This window comes from Python bivittatus, unplaced genomic scaffold, assembly GCF_059951505.1.
Source record: "Python bivittatus isolate LINGU-HERP-01145 unplaced genomic scaffold, Pbiv_v1 ctg000480_np1212, whole genome shotgun sequence".
NCBI lineage: Eukaryota > Metazoa > Chordata > Lepidosauria > Squamata > Pythonidae > Python > Python bivittatus.
This window is the reverse complement of record NW_028277075.1, coordinates 106,468,700-106,492,083: the sequence shown is the minus strand read 5'-3', so window position 1 is coordinate 106,492,083 and position 23,384 is coordinate 106,468,700. Positions and strand designations below refer to the sequence as shown.

Here is a 23,384-nt window from a genome sequence, read left to right as displayed (position 1 = left end):
CTTAATACTTCAGCTCAAGTATGAACTGAAAAGATGGAAGTTAGCAGGTGAAAGTATGATGGCCAATGGCCAGTCGTGATTGAAAACCACTGAAAAGATTGTTTCCCTGAAAGTCTCCAACATACATGCCTATAAAAACAAATTCCTATGAAAGCTTTGCTAGGAGATAAATTTAGGATTTTATTTTAGCCTGTTACTGTAGTCATTCATCTCATTGTTTCCCAATATGTGTGGTGATTTAACATAAAATTAGGATTGAATCTCAAACAGCAATCCAGGGAATAGCAGCACAAACAGTGCATTCAGAAAGTATTCAGACCCCCTTCACTTTTTTCAATTTTGTCATGTTGGAGCCTGATACTACAATTGTTCAAATTCATTTTTTTCCTCATTAATCTACACTCGGTACCCCATAGTGACAAAGTGAAAACAGAATTATAGAAATGTCTGTAAATTTATTAAAAAGGAAAAACTGGAATATCACATTGGCATAAGTATTCAGACCCTTTGGAACAACACTTGAAATTGAGCTCAGGTGCCTCCCATTTCTCTTGATAGTTGCTGAACTGTTTCTACACCTTGATTGGTGTCCACCTGTGGTAAATTAAACTGATTGGACATGATTTGGAAAGGCACACCCCTCTCTACAGAAGGCCTCACAGCTGACAATGCATACTGTACCAGAGCAAAAGCCATGAGGTCAAAGGAACTGCCTGCAGAGCTCAGAGACAGGATTATTGCAAGGCACAGATCTGGGGAAGGCTACAAAAACATTTCTGCTGCACTGAAGGTTCCCAAGAGCACAGTGGCCTCCATAATTCTCAAATGGAACAAGCTTGGCACAACCAGGACTCTTCCAAGAGCTGCTCGCCTGGCCAAACTCAGCAATCGGGGGAGAAGAGCCTCAGTAAGAGAGGTGACCAAGTACCCAATGGTCACTCTGACTGAGCTCCAGAGATCCTGTGTGGAGATGGGACAAAGTTCCAGAAGGACAACCATCACTGCAGCCCTCCACCGATCTGGGCTTTATGGCAGAGTGGCTACATGGAAGCCTCTCCTCAGTGCAAAACACATGAAAGCCCACTTGGAGTTTGCAAAAAGTACCTGAAGGACTCTCAGACTGTGAGGAACAAGATTCTCTGGTCTGATGAAACCAAGATTGAACTGTTTGGCCTCAATTCTAATTCTAAACATTATGTCTGGAGGCAACCAGGCACCGCTCATCACTTGCCCAATACCATCCCAACAGTGAAGCATGGTGGTGGCAGCATCATGCTGTGGGGGTGTTTTTCAGCAGCAGGGACTGGGAGACTGGTCAGGGTTGAGGGAAAGCTGAATGGAGCCAAGGACAGAGATCTCCTCGATGAAAACCTGTTCCACAGCACTCAGGACCTCAGACTGGGCCGAAGGTTCACCTTCCAACATGACAACGATCCTAAGCACATAGCCAAGACAACACAGGAATGGGGTAGGGACAACTCTGTGAATGTCCTAGAGTGGCCCAGCCACAGCCCTGACTTGAACCCTATTGAACATCTCTGGAGAGACCTGAAAATGGCTGTCCACCGACAGTCCCCATCCAACCTGATTGAGCTTGAGAGGATTTGCAAAGAAGAATGGCAGAAAATCCCCCAATCCAGTGTGCAAAGCTTGTCGTGTCATACCAAAAAAGATTCAAGGCTGTAATTGCTGCCAGAGGTGCTTTAACAAAGTACTGAGTAAAGGGTCTGAATACTTATGCCAATGTGATATTTCAGTTTTTCCTTTTTAATAAGTTTACAGACATTTCTAAAATTCTGTTTTCACTTTGTCATTATGTAATCTACACTGAGTGTAGATTAATGAGGAAAAAAAGTGAATTTGAACGATTGTAGTATCAGGCTGCAACATAACAAAATTGAAAAAAGTGAAGGGGGTTTAAATACTTTCCGAATGCACTGTAGTCTAGGCATGAATGCTCAACCAAGCTAAAGATGGGTTTCATATCATTTAAGAATTGCAATAGGCTGAAAAATGGAAAAGGGCTTAAGCCAAATCATAGTGAAATCATAACATACCATCAGGTATTTGAGAGCTTGGGTACTGTTTTTCTACTATAGGTAGTCCTTGACTTACGACCACTTGTTCAGCAACTGTTGAAAATTACGATGGCACTGAACAAGGGGGACTTACGACCAGTTTGCAAAGTTGAGGCTGTTACAGCACCCCCGTGGTCACGTGATCATCATTTGCGGCTTTCCCTGCCAGCTTCCCACAAGCAAAGTCAACGGGAAGCTGGCAGAGAAGGTAACAAATCGCTCCAGTAAATTGCTCCTGCCGCTTTTTCTCCTGAGGAGCCCCACTGTGGGGTATGATATCCCAGGGATTTCATACTCCATAGCAGTCTCCTGCTTACCTGCAATCTGTAGCATGTGTCTGCCTGTAGCACCTCCCCCCTGCTCACCCACAGCCCCCATTGGCCCTCCTGTGGCAGCCCCCATTCCCTGTGCTCCTTACCTGTGGCTCCTGCTAAACAACTCACATGGTCCTGGGGTTACAATGGCAACTGGGACTGCTAGGATTGCTGTCGCTAAGTGATGTGGTCATGTGACATCATGCTTTACAATCGCATTGCTTAGTGACGGTAAACCTGGTCCCAGTTGCTGTCGTAATCTGAGGACTACTTGTATAGCCTTTAACATAAACAGTCTAATTTTCACGGTATCAGGATGTCATTCAAAGCTTGGTGCTTGACACAGTTTACTGAATTTCCTGTCTATTTATTTTTAGTACAGAAGAGACATCACCGGCAGTGCTGGTCTAGATCTGAAAATTAAGTCTCATTGACTTTTGCAAGACTAAAATATTAGTAATATTACTAATATGTTAAGGGACATTTAGCTATACTTCTCAGCATATACTCAGATTAGTTGGTAAAATAACTAGATTTGTTATGTTATGATTTGAAATATCATTTGCCACTTTGCTATTTATCGAAATAATGTGTGAAACGTAGTTGAAAACATAGAAACTGTTTTTCTATCAAACAATTAATGACATTTAATTTTCCATACAACAGTCTTGACTCAGTGGATGCAAAATTATGCTGTGTTACTTTTATCCATATCTTTTTGTAAACAACATTTACAATGAGAAAAATAATTTGGAATTGTTACTGGATTTTGGTACTATGAATTCATACGTATTCACTAGGACTGTGCATGCTTCGAAAATAATGCAGAAGCTGTGAGCACAGTAGCTGTTATTTCATTAAAGCAGTGGCACCTTATTTAGGGGCTCATACATCATTTCTATAAACACCAAAATGTCAAATGACCTATGTCATCCTGGCCACAGCTTTCACCTGTTGGGCAAGCCGGAGCTATGAGTCCAGTCCAGCTATGAGTCTAGTTTGTGAGCTAGTCCCATCTGGGGAGTGTAACTCCATAGCTGGGGCTATCTCTTCCTGGAGCTCAGTCTAACCTTGTTTCTCCCTATCAGCTTACAGGCACAGGTCAGGTCCTCTACCACAACTTCTGCCAGGCTTAGGAAGGAGATACATAACTGGGTATCACCAGCATATTGATGATATGCCAACAGATTACCTTGCCTACCAGATTACTTCTGGTAAAACAGCAGGGAAAGGAGCACCAAGACCTGTAGCACCCCATATTGGGGCTTCCTAGGGCTTGACTTCTTCCAACACTGCCAACTGGAACATACTATTCAGGAAGGAGAACCACTGTCTAACAGTGTCTTTCACTTCTACTCTTGTAGTTGGCTCAGAAGAATACCATGGTTGGTGGTATCCAAAGCCACCAACCAAAGATTAAGCAGGACCAGGAAAGTCACCCTCATCGATCCTGGTCCTGCCAAAGGTCATCAGCAACAGTGGTCAATGCATTGCATCAACAGTGACCAATGCAGTTTTGGTCCCACACCCAAACCTGAATCTTGACTAGAAAGGGTTAATAAGTTTCATCCATAACATTTTGTAACTGTAATCCAACATCCTTCTCAATGATCTTTAAATAGTTAAAACAACTGAGATGAGCAGTGGTTTCTGGAGAAGGGGTTCACCAAAGTCTCTTTCAAGGCAGGAGACATCTTCTCACTCAAGGGGCTGCCCACACCTAGTCTCCCATTATCTGGCAGCTTTCACCAAACAGGTGGGGCAGGAGCCCAGTGCACAGGTAGCCAACTTAACAGCACAGAGAACCCTGTCAACTTCCTCAGGATCCACAGGCTTAAATCTAGCCCAGATAACCTTGCAAGATGAGGCTTCTATCCTCTCAACTGGACCTACCCAGTTGGTATCTGAGTAAATATGAGACATTTTATCTTCTAAATTGCCCCTGCCCAGCAGATGAACTTCCAGTTTGATTTCTGCTCTAATAGGGACTGTGTCACTTTAAATAATGCTGCCTGGTAGCTTTCTGGGGATGCAAGAGTGGAGAAGCAAGCATGCTTCACCACTCTAGACACCACTCAGGTTTGTAGGTCCAAACATGAGCTCTGGCCTGTGTTTGGACCCATTCACTTTTTATGCCAGTGTTGCCCTACACATTTCTTAAGATGTTTCATATCCTATAATTTATTGGGAAAATAAGAAGCTCCTTTGGATCAATGGCCAAAGAGGCTGATCAGGAGTAATTCTGTCAAGTACTGCAGCCAACCTCTTAGTCCAGAGATTATCCAGGCACTCAACAGAGCTGCCCACCAGGGCTTCTGGAAATTCCTCATATGCAGGTAAGGTCCATTAGGTGCCTTGGGCAGTCCAACTGAATACTATCTCCCTCCCCACCCCATGAAGCCCACTATTTGGTTCCTGAGATGAGAACAGTGGTCTAGAGGCAGAGACTAGCTTAAGCTTCCCAATCTCCAGTCAAGGGGTTCAGTTTGTTTCCCACCATACCACATAGTGCATATCACCACACTAATGAGGCCTCCCAGGAAACAACAAAGCCCCATTACCTGGCTCCTCAGATGAGAATGGTGGTCTAGAAGGAAGAGTGGCCTGTGGTTTCCAATCTTCCTTCCCTGAAGGTGGCCTAGTCTTGATTTCCCATCATGCCTCCCTTTGCCCATCACCACATTGATGCAGTCTCCCACTTCTCTAACTCCATCCCCTCTCTCACAAGATGACTCATGGAAACAACTAACACCCCAATTCCTCGCAGCTTACATAACTATCACCATCTCACTCTGACTGCTGTGATAATGTAACACACCATTATAACGTCTACAGCATGTATCAGCTTATATCCTTTTTCATCCCTCCTTGCCTCCTCCCTCCCCCTTGACACTGCTCTCACCTGAATCAGTTCCTTAGCATTCTCAATTCCAGAGGAGTTTTCTACTATCACTCTTCATCTTTCACCCAAAGGATGACAGCCAGCCCACAACACTTCTCCCAGATCATCACTTTCTCGTAATTGCTGAGTACAGTTTTCCAGATGTTAAACAGATTGAGAGTCAAGAATCCAGTGGTTCTCCAGGTCTCAAATAGCCTCTGATTCTCAGCCCTCACCTCAGTTCTGTGACTGTGTGTTGTGAACTGCCTGACAACAGTAGATCTCCTTTAACATTTAACTGCCCCCACATCAAAAGAAATTGGGAAAAATAGTGACTTTAAGCTAATTTTGGAGAGTGGTTAAAGATCTCAGAGACATCAACCTCTAATTCCCACCCTTAATTTTGTAAAACAATAACCACCTGCCAAGAAATAATGCTACCAAAATTTGGCCATTCTGGCAGTGGGATTGTGGGACATGGGTTTGTGAGCTGCCCACCGTATCACAGTGGAATGAGCTAAAAATAAGATTTAGCCACGAGTAAAGCAAACCTAATCCCAGATTCACAGTGGAGGAGATAGATGGATTGGGGAAGCTTTGAATGGAAGGAATTAGGATGGACTTAAGAACAGGTGGGAGAGAATCTGTCCACCCCAGCGTTCTGGTTCAGCTTGTAGAAAGGTATTTTTGCTGGTATTCCCACTATGGCAGTTAATTCCATAAAGTAAATTATTCCAGGGTAAATCAGAGCTAACTTCCAATCTATTCATTCTAAACTTTTCCATTCTCAGGGAGGAGCCACAACCTGGGACTAGAGATAGCAATGTATCTCCCTTACTTATGGCTTCCAGTGGGAAAGGCTATTAAAAATAAACTTCCCTTGGGTCTAAAGGCCCAGCAAAACTATCCTCATACTTGGGATGAAGTGATACATCTACTGTTTTGCTCTTTCATTTAGGACTGCACGTGAGCCACAGCTAAAAAATGCAGAGCAAAACACCACAGCTGCCAAAGCAACCATCTCATTCAGACTTAGAACATCTTTTCTCAGTTTACACCTTGAAGTATCAGTTTTATTTACAGTCATACATGAACAATACATAATGGATTTTAAACACAAGCAATTGAAGCACTGTATAAAAATACAAAGCAGAGCTTAAATATCTTATAAATACAAGAAATTATTATGTGAAAACTATACAGGAACATTATTTTTTCTTGCAGTCTACATAAAAGAGGTAGCTATAGCTTGATTGATTAAAAAAGACTGCAGCATGACTTTTAGAGTCAAAATATATTTAGTTCATTATTCAATGTTTTTAAGATGAATATCAACCCAATACTTCCCAGAGTCCTTGCAGCGTGAATCCATCTTTTAGTTTCTCTATGGCGAGTCCTAGCTCTTCAGAAAAAACAGGCTCACGGTCTTGTTGCTATTTGCAGGACATCAGCAAGAAAAAAAAATGTAAGCAAATTGTGGTTAATACCGTGAACAAGAAAGTAATTCAGTTTTATTGTAACTTTAAAAAAATACCTTGTTTCCATCAGCAAAATAAGCCTATGACAGAAAAATAAAAATAGGTTATTGTGATATATGTTCATTATTCAGCATTATTTTTAACTGAAATACAGGCAGTAACTTAATTCACTGAAAAACTTCCCATTATCCAGTATGTCTAAAATTCATACTGAATATTACATGAATACTTATATTTATAATCACTACATTATAATATCTCAAATATATGAAATTCTCATCACCTATGTAATTTAATTAGTATTAAATAAAATACATTCATTTTCAATTTAAAATCTTGTTTTTCAACAAATTCCTATTAATAGGTATAACCCATAGAACCTACAGCAAATAAAGCAATTAGCCTTAATCTGATATACCACCTGCAACAAAAACAGCTAATTTGTTCCTTGTATTAAAAAGAGAACTGGGACTTTTTTGTCTAGGGTGATGTTATCGCTCACTGTTGCTTGCGTAGGCAGCACACAATAGTTATAAATAAATAAATGAATGAATAAAGGACAACTATCCTTAACTGATAACTTCTTGGGTTCCTCAATTAATAGCATAAAATGACAAAGTCATTGTAAGTGTAACGTTACACTTAAAACATTAAGCTATATCTTAGTTTATTAACATTTTGACGTGGTCTGGGAGCTCAGTATGACATGCTGACCATGTTTAGTACGCGTAAGTGTACAGAGAAACAATGGAAAGCTTATTAGTTTTAACAGACACTTACCACAAAAGCATCTGTCTGCTCATTTGCCTCTATTTCTACATCCTCCTGTACTTGTTCCACTGTCAGATCTTCTAGCTGTTGAGGCTGAATATTGATAAAGAAAACAATTTGAAACAACCAGCTACATTTCTTTAATATCTTTAAATAAAAGCAGGGGTTGATCAAAATTTCAAAGTGTACCTTTTCTTCCATTTCATAGTCTACTCCAAATATAGGACTGACTGAAAATACTTTATGCAATGAATTTATTTCTTTGGCAGTTTCCTCCAGTTTTTCAGCTGGGTCAATCTTAAATCCAAGCACATATCCTCCAGTCTGTAAGAGAGTAGTATGTTCAATAAAACTTACACAATAATTATCCCTGAGCATAATTATCTTAATTCAGTAAATAAAGTATATTTTAATGATTCTAAAATGATTCACCATCACATGAGTTAAGACACTGGCACAATGTTAACTTTAAACCATGCTTAAATATGTAATATATTCAGATAACTGAACATTTAAGAAAAACAACTAGAAGCTGCAATGGGATTTACTTTTGAACAGACATGCATTAGATTTATTGATTTATTTATCTCTATCTCTAGATATGTATCATTGATACTATATATATATATATATATATATATTTATATATATATAAAATATTTATATGTTAGATGCACTTTTAGTCAGCATTTGCAATGTGCATGTGCTCATTTTCAAGTATCATTTTTTTTTGTGAATGAATATAATTTTTAAGATACTGTTACAAAAGCAACTGAACAATTCCAGGCTGAAAGCTATTTTTAAACACGAATCTCATCTTAGCAGCAGCATGGGAAAAGTAACCAGCAATGACACACGCATTTCCAAAGCCATTTATTCACAGTCTTACTCCAACTACTGAGAAGCAGATAATTTCAAGATTGCACTTCTAATTTTTATAGGAACACATTGCTTAAAAATAGTACATGACCAAGATGGTATGCCATGTTTCATTCAGACATCTGATTGGTCACCTGCTGCTAATTTATCATGGTCATTATTATGTCCTTTTCATAACTTATGCTTATTTGCTAAGCATAATATCAGGCTACTAGGGCATGCTAATCAAAGCAACAACTTCTCTAGGAGTGAATAACAAAAGTAATAAATGTTTATTGTAAATCAAATGGCATAAGAACTGAAAGAAATAAGACATGCCATTAGTTTCTTACCGCCTGAGAGCTTTCAATGACAAGTGCCAAGCCAAATTTCGAATCTCTAATCTTTATAGAACGCTGGATGCAAAGATCATAAAAATGTGTGTGTTAAACAAGCATTTTTAAAGTGAGATTCCTTAACAAAAGTAACTGCAAGTATCAGTACTATTTCTTTCAATCAAGCTCTTGGCAATTATGCAAACTGTTTGGAAGGGGAAAACCAAAAACACTGAAAAGGAAATGGAAAAGTTAACTTCTGTGAACTTCAATCTGAATTTAATATTTGTATGGTTACTTCCACAACACCTTTAGCTGGCATGACAATAATTACCTTGGAAACTAAATAAAGTTTGACACATTTAAGGGTGGTATAATTTCCTAATTTAGACCATGACATCCAAAGCAAAGCTTCAAGTTTACACACACCTAATGCCACTCACCATGCCACCTCTGGCATGTACTATTGCTTAATTTCCTTCCCCCACTGTTATATAGTGAAAATGCTGCTAACGTGCCTCCTAAACTTGATGCAAAGATCTTTAGTGCTATTTAGACATGAGTATTGTGCAATTTGCAGGGTTTTTTTAAAATGACAAACAGTTGTAGAATGTAGAAGAGTCAGTGGCACTGAGGTGTGTGAAGTCTCCCCTGCTTAGCCATGATCTCAGCAAAAATTACTTTTTCCTCCTGAATACTTTAATTAGTCTGAGAAATGAAAAGCCCTCCTCTGCTGAGATTGCGGTTGGGGACGGAAACTTTAAACGTTCCTTTTTCAGATGATGCAATACTAATAATTACAGCCATTTGAAAATGTGGTAAAAATGAGACAGCTTCGCATATAATTAAACCCTAACAACTCATTCACCCACTTCTGAGCCCATATAGGTGATCTGGTAGGGGAGCTAAAAGGTCACTGATTTCAATCTCCAAAAGCCATAGTTTTGGAGTATTGCCAAGTTTATATTAATATTCACCCAGATACCTTTTAAGGCATTATACTATAATGCATCATAATTAAAATAATATAATCTATGGTAATTATTAATAGGAAAGTTAATTATAGTTACTTACAATTTGTAGATATGGTATACTGACATTAAAGCTATCATTCATATTAGCATGCCAAACTACTCTTACATTTGTAATAAAAAAGGTACCCAGATTTCCCTAGAAAGAGAGAGAAATCAGAATTAATTGGGTTCCCTGAATGTTCCATATTGTTATATATTTGTGTAATGTCTAAACAGAACAGCACATTTCTTTAAGTAAAACTAACATTTAAATGATTATTTAAATAAGAAACTCATTGGGAATCACCTGTTATAGAAGCAAACCACAGCTAAACCATGATACAAAGTAGGAAACTCTCCAGTGTTCCTGCCAAGTTCTCAAAATAATATGCTATTCAAGTACAATGGCATGCAAGTTAAATTTAGGTAGTCCCAAATGCAACTACTGACATGGAAGTGACAATATTCAAAAAGAACTGTTTTCTTCTGTAACGCTGATTTTCCTCCTATTTTCAGCTAGTCTTACATATTAAAATAACTGTGTGTGAGAAAAGGTTTGCTTTGCGAGATTTTTTTTTTTTTTTTAAATAATTCCTGGGAATTATTCCTGGGAATAACTGAACAAGCTATGCTGGTCTGACTGTAATAAAGATTTGATTTGATTTGATCTCAGCAAGCCCATGTACAAGTATTTCTGTTCCTAGTTATTTAAGGAGATATAATATTTCATTATTATATAACACAAGCTTTAATAGAAGTCAAAGTTGAAAGATCATGGTTTTACTGGTTCCTCACTCAGGAAATACAATCTAACTATCTAGAAAATTAAACAACACTTCTTAGTAAGTTTTGTAACAATGCCTTCCTATGGTAACTTCATGGCACAACTACGATAATCACTGCCGCAATTATTGTAGTTGTTCAAAGACAAATGCCATATAAAAGCAGGTTCTTTCATGAACTGGGAAACGCTGGGCTGGATTTATAGCTGTAAAAGTATATCGGCTTTTGAGCTATAGGGCAGTGACATTTCCACCTGTCATTAAAGCCATGCCTGTTGTCATAAACCTGATGTGCCAACTAAATTCAGTCAAAGCATTAAGTAGAGAAAACATGGACAGGTTATCTTCGTCTTCAAATATAATTTCCCAGTTTTCTAACTGACAATAAATAGAGGTGAGGGATATATAGAAAAGATCTGTTGTACTGAGGAAGAGTAAAAAACAAAACAAAACCAAGCCCTGCTCTACTTGCAGCTTTGGCATATACACAGGCACACTTCAGCGAACTGTTCGCCATACTTTGTGGTTGTAATAACAATATCTATAGAAAGCTGGCTTGCTCCCTCTCGACTGGTCTGCTTTTACACTACTGACTTCTCATTTTATTTTTGTTTTTGTACAGGAAGTTATTTGTCTTGAAACTGCTTTATACAGCTTTCTTCTTTTACACGTGCAATGCTTGCTACCCTACTGAATTCCTTCTCTTTGTTCCTAAATGATCATCTACTATGTTCTCTTTCCTTACTATTATTATTACTTCTTGTACTGCCTTAAGTGTTAAATGTCTTGAATAGTCTTTATGGGAAAATGAAGTATTAATTATGCTGGTCTATGATTGTAATAAAATTTTGATTTGATTCGAAGTATTAATTTAATTAATTAATTAATTAAATTTATTTATTTACTTAATTTCTCCCCCGCCTATCTCACCCCAATGGGGGACTCTGGGCGACTCACACAAAACATTAAAACCATAAATACATATAAATATATAAAACATCAAAATTTAAAAAACATTACTAAAAAATGGAAAAGGAGAGTCCAAGAAGATGAAGAATCTGGGGCTGAAGACAGCAGGCCTCTATAATGCTAAAAACAGTCTACTAAACTACATACTTTTTTTTCAAATAGGGTTGTCTATGGATTATACAATCCTTTTTGCACATTACTTTTTTTTTAAAAGCACTTTCTTAACATTTTTTTCTTGTGTTGCATCATACCTGGTCACTAGATAAGTTCCAAACGCCATTTATTTTGTCATATACTTGTTCTTTTGGTAACAATCTCAGTTGTTTGTTTTGAATCAACGCACATCTCAATTTAAGCTCACGGTACATTTTCGATGTTTCATAAGCTCTAGAAACAGTGGAACACACAATTTTAACATTTTCAATTTTAATAACATTTTACTTAAACCCATAAAATGGTCCATTCTTCTTAATTTTGCTGTACAATTTAGTTCAATTAGTTTATTGATTAGCAATTTGACCATATTAAGCAGCAATAAAAAAATATAAAGAAAAAAGTAGGACATATCCATAATATATCATCACCCCTGCAGTTAACCTCAGTCTGATGTAAGTGGCCCATCCTGTTCTGGATGTTTTCTGATGTAAAAGATGCAGTCCTCATAGTAATATACAAGTTCGTTCAGTGCAAAACATGTAAGTTTATTCTGAGTATCCAAGTATTTCTTAGATTTTAAAGAAAAGACATAAGTAATCAGCCTTTGCTACAAAGTATAGTTTACAATCAAACAAGATAAGTTTGATTGAAGTGATGTCTTCAAGAGCTGGAGCACCACATATACAGTCTTTCTGCAAATGGAGCTCCATGAAATCACCCAAACTATAGCATGGAATCAAGTTATTCAAACTATGCTCTAGAGAAAGCTCTTCTAAGATGTTGAGGCATGTAAATTGTTAAGTACTATTCTACCTGAAAAAATTATTTATGTTGTGCCACCCCTTTCAAAGACTTCGCACATTTAAGGAATGCTGTGTCATCTTGGGCGGTGACATCCAGGAACTTTATTTGAAACTTTTCTTGCCCTTCAGGCCTGTTTCACCGAGCAGTTAAACATAAAATTCATATTGTAAAATGCTGTTTGCAATTTGAACAGCTCAAGTGCAAGAGGATTTGCTGTACAAAAAATAATTTGAGTAAAAAGATAAATATATTCTGAAAAGTGTAAACTGCTACAATTTTTATTTGTTGTCCACCTGGTGCCAAGTTCCTGAGTATAATTTAAAGCCTGGACATCCAGTTGTATTAGATATCTTCAGCATTTTTGGGTCAGAGGGCATATTTAAGATTTTTCAAGCATGTCACAAGCATTTTCATAAAATGACTATCATAGTGGTGCGGTTAATTCAAAATACCTGTTTACTAGAACCCAACTAGTGAGATCCCTTCCTACTACCACTTCTGGATTTCCAAGATGCTTATCTATTTTCCTGGCAGATGGACATTTTTCCAAACAAAACAGCTGCAGCCATCCATCATTTCATTTTCCAAGAATGAAAGCCTCTCTGGTCTATAAGGCCAAGGTGCATTATTGAAAATATAGATTATGTCCATGTTTGGTAGTCTGTAGCATACTAGGATTTTTTTAAAAAAATAAAAGCATCTTTAAAAAATAAAATTCGGTATGACAGGAGGTTTGGCAGGCACCTGGGAGACTCAGGATTTATACTATTGCTACATCCAAAGTCACCCAAAGATTCTTGTGGCTGTGCAAAGGTGTATCTGATATTCTATTCTCTCACTCTACTCCTAAAAACTGACATTTGTTCTGGAGAGTCCTGTTAACCGTTTGGAGCAGAGGTGGAGCAAGTACCTTGTGTTATAAAGGGAGGAAGAATTCAGTACTTTATACATTATTCCTACCAATGAATTCAAACACTATCAACAAGACTTCAGTCCAGACAGAACCATCAAACTAGCAAGAATCAATGCTTTTAGATGTTGTGTGTGTGTGTGTATTTGTGCCAGAGAGAGAGAGAGAGAGAAAGAAAGACATACACACAAAATAAATCTAAGCAGGCAAGTACTATGCACACAAAAGGAAATAAGTTTCCCTATGAGCAATGAGCTCAAAGGGCAATAAAACTGACTGGCACTTGAAAAGGGCAGTGGAAAATAGGGAGATGTGTAACTGAATGCCACCCTGGAAAAGAGCACAATTGCTTGGCTGAAAACCTGAACATTCCATTTAGGAGCTGGGAAGATACTGCAATATTTTTTCTGCAAGTCGCACTAAACTCAGATGGTTGCTAGCTTACTAATACTGCTATTCCCCAATAAAGAAAGAATTCCCCAGAAAGAATACTGCTATTCCCCAATAAAATAGCCCTTCTAAGGCAGTGATTCTTGGTACCTCAGGAACCCAAAAGTAGTCTAGGTGGGATGCACGTTAACTTGCTATCACTTAAATTAGAATAAAAATGATACAAATAAAAATAGAATAAAAAATCATGCAAAAGCCCTTTTTGGGAAAAAAATGGCTTTTTGTTAGTATCACAGTTGGACCCAGGCTTTTTGATAGTGATTGGTAGGGTTCAATATACCCAGAAGTGTGTATCTATGTATATATGTATGTATGTGTGTGTACAGTATATATACGTGTATATATCTATACACACCCCCACACCTCCACACATTAAAAAGCCCTAAAATAAAACCCCACTAACCTGACATGGACTTTCAAAATGTACAAAATGTTGAGGAGGAAGTGGGGGAAGGGATGGTAAGGGAAGGATTTTGAAATACAGGACAGAGCTATGCATTTGTAAATACCAAATCGTTTGTATTTCAAACAGATACAACACAGCTTCTGAAAACTGATGTACCATTTGCAATTAAACTAATTTTGTTAGGGCTGCCTTAGTGAGCTTTTGTGTTTCTACATGAAACTTAAAAAAAAAAACACCCTTAAATACCTGTGAACAGCAATAACAGAAGCGAAAAGTCTGGGGCTTCCAGGAACCACATTTGTAAATATGAATTCAAAACGTGTGTTATTGCATTTGGTTAAGATATAAAGTGCTTCTGTCTGGCCTCTTAATTTCTATAAGAGAAAATATCAGATTTAATATTTTATTGCACTTTTTAAACGAAATCAATATTATAGTCATTTAAAATTTCTGAAAAATGTTACATAGAGTTGCACTTGATTAAACTTCAGTTTTTGAGACATACAAATGTGTGTGACATTTCTAATCAGCTTTGTCACAAATGCCTTGGGTAGGTAATAACTCAAATATATATTATAAACCTTAGGTTCAGTAAAAGTAGAGCACATAAAAGATCACAAATCTTTAGCAGAGAGGAGGTCCTGCTGAACTCACTGGGTTCAGTCTGACCATAGGGTTTGGCTATGACTAAATCTCCAGGAAAATGAACAACTACCAGAGTATTTAATGGATCTTGTTTTCTGTACTGCTTAGCAACAAACTCCATTTGCACTGCGCAAAAGCAGTAGACGACTTACATATTATCTAGATAGCTCTGCAGGAAGCTGGTGCACTGCTGACCCATTCTACTGATAAAGATTCTACTGTATGTCAAGAAACGGGCTGCTATATAGGATTCTGTATAAAGATTCCAAGTGGTTAAAAAAGTCCTAAAGGAAATACCTTTTTGTCATGTATAATAAAAGTGTCCCTAATAAATCTGTGCTTATAAATGGAAAGGCAAAGTGGAAGTAATTTCATATTGAGGAATGAACCAGCAATGCAGAAAAATATTATTTTGTAAGATTAATGAAGAAAAAACCACCTAGAACAGCTTTGACTAATATTCACTGTCCTTCAAGAATGCTGGGGATAATTGCGTTTTAGGTGACTGGAAAAAAAGAAAAAGGGAAACAAGAAAAAATCGCTCCTCCTCACAATCCAAAGAACTGACACTGTCTTTTGAGTGAGATCAGAAGATACTTATCACGAGGGTCCTAATTACTTCTAAGATGGCAAACGCTTCAGGGCAAAGCTAATAATCCGATTATTTCACTTGCAGCTCTCCAGCTTTCTCCTGTGTATTCTCTCTCTCTCTCTGAAAAATTTGCTTCTTTTCAATAGTCATTGTTTGTTCTAGCAGAAATGGTATCCAATTATGATATCCAATCTATTAAAGGAGAGTTTCAGAAGAGGAACCTGCTGCCTATTACAGATGAAACGGTGGGGAACATGGAAGAAAAAACTGCAGAAATAATCAGTCAATTGACTGTGATGGACGAAAAGCTCCAGAAGCAAGAGCATGACTGGATAGCTACTTTAGGAAAGCTTTCATGTTTTTAACAAGATGCCCATCCTATTAAGCCATTTAGGAATAATGGAAATTCTGTGCGTGCGTGTAGGTATTAATCAGAAATAGTTTCTTAAAACCGATAAAAGAGATCTGTGAGCTAGAACAAGCGATCGGCTGACCAAGTTATAGGACAAAAGCTATGGCTAGCAGAGTTTTAAAGGCTTGACAGAGCATTACCAAGGACAGTTGGGACCAGAGACAAATAAAGATTGGGATGCTGATGATGGAAGAAGGCAGAAGAAAAAGAAAAAATGTTTGGCTTGAAAGAAAGTCACTCAACCTAAAAAGAGATTCAGAAGAGTTGTGCTTAAGGAAGCAAAAAGTGTTTCACAAGCAGATTGGTAAAGAAATATATGAAAAGCCGCTATGAAAGCCAGCCCGGTGTCACAGTTAAGATATTGGAGTAGGATCAGACAAACCTGGAGTTAAGTCTACCTTCTACCAGGAAAGTATGCTTCCATGTATACTCTGTACCATAAAATCTCTCTCAGCCAAACCTATTTCACAGGATTATTGTTGTGGGGCAACCTGGAGAAAGGATATACTATATACATTCTCTGACCTCTTGGAATAAAGGCAGGATACAAATCAGATAACACTTTTTTTTTTTAATTAAAGAGAAACAGAGCAGTGCAGAACGGCTCTTTCTGTAAATGGTGGCTAGAATAGAATGATGCAGGGTGATTAAAGCTATTAATTTCAATTAAGAGTTCATTAAACAAAGCAGACCCATATTAAAAATTCCAATTATCTATACCTGCACTAATCAATATCTGTCATCTCTGTCTCTCTCTCTCTCTTTTCTTAGTTATGGGTCAGATCTGAAGCCCAAACTATATTAACACAGATGCTATTATATTAAATGATGTGGAATGATGTAGAATCAAGAGAACATTTATTTTAACATGTAGTGGTAGATTTACAACTGAGTGATACTACAACATATCACATAAGTACATCTGACTAATTTTCTTCCTTTGCCATTACATCTTTTTACTTTTCAATATTCTTTTTCCTGTCCTTTTAAAACTTCTAGTTATTATTGACTTAACTTCTTAAATAATCCTAGGGAATGAAACCTAGGCCAGGAGATTAGTATTCTGAGGCACATACAGGTAGTCCTCAGGTTACGATGGCAATTGGGACTAGAATTTCTGTTGCTAAGCAATGTGGTCATAAAGCACAATATCATGTGACTGCATTACTTAGTGATAGCAGTCCTGGCAGACATCGTAACCCCAGAACTATGTGGGTTGTTAAGTGAGGACCTCATGTGTCCTCAACATGAGAAGACGTGGGGGGCCCAGGCAAGCAGGCTGGTAGGTGAGACCTATGGGCAGGTGGCCAGATGCCACAGGCAGGCACCATGGAGCATGGGGCGGCAGGTGCCGCAGGCAGGCACTACGGAGTGCAGGTGGATGGGTGGGTTCCATGGCAGGTGTTACAGAGTGTGGGTGGGCAAAAAGGGGCAGAAGAGGGAGTGACTTATGACCTCATCCTGGCTTCCCCATTGACTTTGGTTGTGGGAAGCTGGCAGGGAAGTTTACAAATGGTGATCATGTGACCACAGGATGCTGCAACTGTTGTAACTGCAAGCTGGTTGCCAAGCACCTGAATTGTGATCACATGTCACAGGGATGCTGCAATGGCCACAACTTCGAGGACCGGTCATAAATCCCCCTCATTCAGTGCCGTCATAACTTTGAACGGTTGCTGAATGAGTGGCTGTAACTCGAGGACTACTTGTATTCTCTTCCTTAAACTACCCTTGCTGAAGAACAGAAAGAGATGAAATACTCTTTCACAAATTGTACTATTTGGATTTGGGAAATAGATCCATCTATGTGCTTCTACTTGAGATAAAGAAGATACTGATTCTGTGTCTGGAACATAGCTGTCAATTTGTGAATGCCAGCTGACATCAAAACAGAAGACATGACCATAATCACACATTATGGTTTTATATCTTTTAATTTATATCAATGATTGGCACTAAACACACAAAATCTTTCATATCATTAGCAAAGTCTATATTTCTGTTTTTAATTTCCTTTTGATATCACTGCCTACATTTTTTCTGTGCACCCAACTGTATAAATATCTGTCAGCTTAATGAAGAACTTAATGCAACTGAAGTGCATTCATTAAAGTTTATGTCATAATACATTCTTAAACTTGGATATCACTAAGTTTCTTGTGCTTGAAATTTAAGGAGCATCTGTAAAGCAAATAATGATTAGAAAGTTATGTTATTTTAAAACAACATATTATTTACTTTGAAGAATGTTCTGGCTGATTCAAAACCTATTTTGTAATCTTACCGAGTTAGCCGTTCTTGTTGTTGTATTCACAAAGCAATTGTAGCCAACAGCTAAATAATTAAGGGGGGAAAAAACCACAATATTGTTAAAGATGTCATGATCTCTAGACTTCTGTCCAGAACACAAAAATATCAGTCTGAAAGTTATAAACTATTTAGTATTAGTGATTTACTAACATACTGTTAGTATAAAGTAACTTCATAAAATATATGCATCCTACAGCAAATACATAAGGCACTGGAACACAAGTGGGAATTCAAAGTGAAGCAAAGCAATTTTTTATTTTTAACAATTCCAGAATTATCTATAATATCCAGAATGCTTTGAGAACATCATCTACTGTTGATTCATATTTCCCAAGTGATGAAATTTAGGACAGTCTGAGGAACGTGAATATAAAACTACACAGTGCATTGAATAACATTTTCTGATTCTTGTTATCTACGGGACAGACCTTAAAACCTCTTTCCAATTCACCTTCTTTACAATGCTCCATGTACACCTCATCATTATCCCCAATTACAGCAGAAAAAGAAACAATTCACCACCTGCCATCTTGTCTGCTATATCAGTATTTCTATTAGGGCTATACATGCTTTGAAAATTATTCAGGAGTGCTTTGGCCCTTACACAATCTCAGGACTCTGCTACACCTTACGTACCTAACACAATTTTTTTTCAGGCTTCCACGTAAGCCCCTGCCCCTCAAAGATGCTGCTGCTTTAAGGAATCTACTCATTAAAAATAATGGAAGAACAGTATCTTTTTTCAGCCTCTAGAGAATCTGAAAAGGGCCAGGCTACTTTAATAACAGCCAATACTGTTTGTTATATGTTACAGTACTGATGTTGTAAGCTATCAGGAGTCCTTGGAAATTATGGTGATATTCAGATTTGAGAAATAAATCTGAAAAAGAAAGATCTTTTTGGCAGACTTTTAAAAAACTGTCCAATATTAATAACCGGGGGGGGGGGGGGGGGGAACATGCATTAAAAGGAAGAAATACTTACAGAGATTGACTCTAGGCAATACAACAGAATGCCAAATAATTCTTAAGTTTGTTACTAAGAGTCTGCCTAGAAATTTAAAAAAACAACATTTCATTGGAATTTCTACATCTGATAACATTGTTTATATATGTTAGAGAGAGAAAGAGAGTGCATGAGCACATGGACAAATTGGACATGTAATAAAATGTAAACAAGCAATGACTTCTGACCAAACAACCCAGAGAGGGATCCTGTAAATAAATTTACACAACAAGCCACTGTTTCTCTTTTTTAGCTTATTCCAACTGGAAGTAATTATAATGGGCCACCATGAGATGGCTGCTAGAAAATAAACTACACCATTTACAGGAAGGATTCACTAGCACATTCCCAGTTTAATTATAGGCAGCAGCTGTGTCACGCACAGGCCTGCTGGATCAGGCCAAGCCCATCTTATGCCAGCATTTGTTTCTCACAATGACCAGCCAGATGCTCTAGGATATTTGCAATCAGAAAATGGAGACATACCCTCCCTCTTTGTTCTCTGTAACTGGTATTTGGAAGCATGCTGCCCCCAATCTGCAGGTAACATTGGATCTTCAAGACCTTGGCCACCTGTCCTCCAGAATCCATTCTGTGGCTATTAAACATGCTCAGAGTTCAGTGAGTTGCTTTGGGATTCTGCCTGTTGGATTGTTAAAGTTTTTCTTACGTCTACAAACTTGGGGTCTCCTGTACTTACACATATCTTGGGTGTAGATAATGCAATATTGACTAAATACTATAAGTATTCAGTGCTGAGGGAATGAGTTTGCTCTCAGTATGTAGGATTCAAAAGAATGATCAAAACAATATAGTTATATAAAAATGAAAATAAACAACTAAACACCAACATCACCAATGCCACCCCAGAAGCAAGCAAACTATAATCTTATGTAAGGAAGGACCTATGGGGGAAGTAAATGAAGGAAGCAAAACATCAGAGGGCAAGGTGAAAGGTTTCAAGAACCAGATGTTATTTAGATTTGAGAAACAAGAAAAAGGACCTAATACCAGGTAGCTTGGGGAAAAGGGATATAGCAGTGGGATATAGATACTCTACTATATAAGAGAAATAAAATTATCATAGCAATCAAAGCAGTATTGTACAATGATACTCCCTGTAATAACAAATTCAGATAGTTGTGAATCACAAAATTCACAAGCAAAATGGGGTCACAAAATAAAATCCATCTACATCCATGGGGGATACCCTAATTCGGCAGAAGCATATTTGTTAATAAAAAGATATTATCATTTATGCACACACAAAAGAACTGACAGTAAGGAGTTTTAGGAGATGAAATATCTGAAAAACACTATCTGAAAGGGCAAAACAATAACTTGATGAAAATTATATTTTCTTCCTGCTGTAGAAACAGTTCATTCATCTGAAATAAGTTGTTTCATTCTCTTTAATTCTATTGTGAATGACTTATCTTGTAGTGCATATATCCAAAATTAACAAACAGGAACAGGTTTTCTTTCTTTGAAAAGTGTGTGGATCAAATTTAATCAACTTTTAAAAACTCTACTTTATGTATTACCTTTCTCTCCATTGTTTCCTTTGGTATCTTCAATAGGCTCCAAACAATCAATGAGGATCTCTCCCAGTCTCATTTTCATTTGCCTAAAACAATATTGTAGATACTGCTATAAATGGTTGGCTTGTGTTTATTTACAGAGGCCAGTCACGTCCAAATTTAGCATTCTGAGAGGTAACAATTATCATGTACAACCCCCCCCCCCCGAGCCTGTAATTTCTGTGAAAGGGCTTGTCCTCTACCAGGCTACCATCACCACCCCCTCTCTAGCCAAAAAACTTATATAACTTCTTACAAAAATGAATAAGCTAGTCCTTGTCTTCACACTTAAGATAAAAGGAAAAATAAATTGGGATAAGAAAGTAAATGGAGGCACTACAGTAATTCTTAATTACTAAGAACAAGTTTCCCACTGGCCCTTGGTCCCAGTCTCATCTCCTGTGTCCTAAACAATCCTATTCAGAATCACATTTCAAATAAAGCAGGTCCCCCTGAATGGGAATCCAGTGATAATATCTCTTTTAAGTTTCTTCTGCTCTGAATGATTCAATTCAAGAGGCTTTCTCTTGAACTGTTACATTTACAGCTAATTCTTCTGAAGATTCAGTCAACTTTATATCAACAGGCACATCAGATTTATATTACCAAATAAAATACATTATCCTCTTTTCCAGGCCTAAAACTATTAATTCCCTTCCTTTCTTCAGTTCAAAATGGAAGACAATTTTTGAATTGCTTATTAAAATATACCTCCATACTTTAATTTCATTGATTTAATAAAAAATGCTCAGTATTGGTTCCATGCCCTTCAAGGTAAAAGTAACAACCCTGCAAGGTAGGATAAGCTCTTCTAAAATAAGTAAGATGTAAGGTACCATAAATAAGATGTGAGGGAGCCAGTATGGTCTAGTGGTTAAGGCACCAAGCTAGAAACTGGGAGACAGTGAGTTCTAGTCCCGCCTAAGGCACAAAGCCAGCTGGCTGACCTTGGGCCAGTCAGTCTCTCAGCCCTAGGAAGGAGGCCAGAGCAAACCACTTCCAAAATCTTGCCAAGAAAATTGCAAGCACCAGTCCAGGCAGCTGCCAGGAATCAACACTGACTCCAAGCCGCACACACAAAAAAAGTCGTAAGGCATACTAGACGGTATATGCGGAAGCAGCATACGAAATGCAGTTTCTGTGGTTTGTCGCTACCCTTATGGTTGTCATTTATGATGCACCCCAGGAGCATAGCGGCTGATCTGATCCCATACAGAACAGAAGACAAATAGCCGCCTGTCACAGGGTTGACAGGCACCGATCAAGTGTGTGAAATTCCAGATCGATTAGGATTTGAAATCCCGTGGATGGTGAGGGTCGAGGTCCACTGTGAGAGCCGGCCGTCCCTACGGGGGCAGCGGGAAGCGGAGGACAACAGGCGCCCCGCAAGGGCTCGAGGAACCCGCTCCTCGGCTCCAGGCCGGGAAGCGCCGGCCCCTTGAACCGTCACTCCCTCCCTCCCTCTCTCGTGACAGACCCTTCCGCCCCACGAGGGTGAGGCGGCAGGGCAAGAGGGACCGGGATGCTCTCGCGCGAGAGCACTCACTGCGAAGAGATATCAAAGCGAACATCTCGGTCCTCCCACAGCGAATCCGCTGTTGCAGCCGCCGCCATGACAACCGTCAACTGTATCTCGGCGTTCTGCGCTCGACGTCAGCTTCCAGACGAGCACCGACGAAGGACAAACTTCCTCAGCGCGTTGGGTTCACCTGCTGCCTTTGCGTGGGGTTGAAGGGCAATAATTCGGCTCAGAAGTATAGATAATCGCTCAGGACGGGCTTTTTCGACCTGATCCTCTCCAGATGTGTTAAGGCTACAGCTGCCATAGTCCATCTGCAGCCGGCTTGGAATTATGACAGCCGTAGTCCTAACTCAGGTTGGGAAAGGTTATTATTGTTATTATTGCTTTAAATTTATTGGCCGCCCAACTCCAGTGGACTCTGGCCAAAGAGAAGACGTTCCGCTGTCTTGTTATATTCCCGATCGTTATGTTCCCAATTTTATCAAGCAAGCTTCTTATATGATTAATGGGAGGTTGCAAAAAGCAGGGGGAAACACTCATTTCAGACCGAGTTCGAACAGTCAATCGTAGCAGATATCAGCCTTAAGGGGATTAATCAGTTTTATGCAGTTAGAGGAATTTGTACACATGTCAGATTTATTACATTTCAGCTTAAAATTTACAATTTTTTTTGCTGTTAATTTAGATTTTATGGCTCATTTCTGAAATTTACATTTGTTGTTAAATATTTTTAAATGTACAGTTGTTTTAATTTAGGATTTAATGTTTCACATGGGAAAAATATTTGAAGTAAACCAGTTTTTAAAACTAGCAAGATTCAGATCTGGTATCTTACTATGAAATTGCTCTCCAACCCTCTAATTTTAAAAATTAGCTTTGTTACCAAAATCATGTCTATCAATATTCTATTCTTTAAATAGGTGTACAAATACATTAAATACATATTATCTCAATTATATTGTTTATATTGTGCCTAAAGTTATTTGCAACTTTAGATATCCTGCTGAGTGTGAAAGAAAATATTAGATGGCAGCACCTGCTTGATTTTGGCAAGCTAAGTAGGATTAGATCTGGTTAGTATTTGAATGGAAGATCGCAAAGAAATAGGAGTTA

General features: G+C 38.2%; 2 protein-coding genes across 2 annotated transcripts in view; both read right to left on the bottom strand.

Annotated features, from left to right (window-relative positions):
* Positions 1–1,883: 1,883 nt before the first annotated feature.
* BBS5 (Bardet-Biedl syndrome 5) lies at positions 1,884–22,431 on the bottom strand. Its single transcript, XM_007421840.3, has 12 exons — positions 22,296–22,431; positions 20,714–20,796; positions 19,149–19,214; positions 18,139–18,188; positions 14,452–14,579; positions 11,731–11,866; positions 9,790–9,885; positions 8,734–8,796; positions 7,712–7,846; positions 7,532–7,615; positions 6,808–6,831; positions 1,884–6,706 (listed from the first exon to the last, which is right to left on the bottom strand). The coding sequence occupies exons 1-12, from the start codon at positions 22,361–22,363 to the stop codon at positions 6,605–6,607; spliced, it is 1,035 nt and encodes a 344-aa protein (XP_007421902.1). The 5' UTR covers positions 22,364–22,431; the 3' UTR covers positions 1,884–6,604.
* The window catches only part of LOC103063312 (uncharacterized), a 52,275-nt gene continuing 51,293 nt past the window's right edge, over positions 22,403–23,384 (bottom strand). Inside the window, exon 36 of the mRNA XM_025174646.2 lies at positions 22,403–22,620. Within this exon, the coding sequence (XP_025030414.2) occupies positions 22,403–22,620 (218 nt within the window). The remainder of the gene's footprint in view (positions 22,621–23,384) is intronic.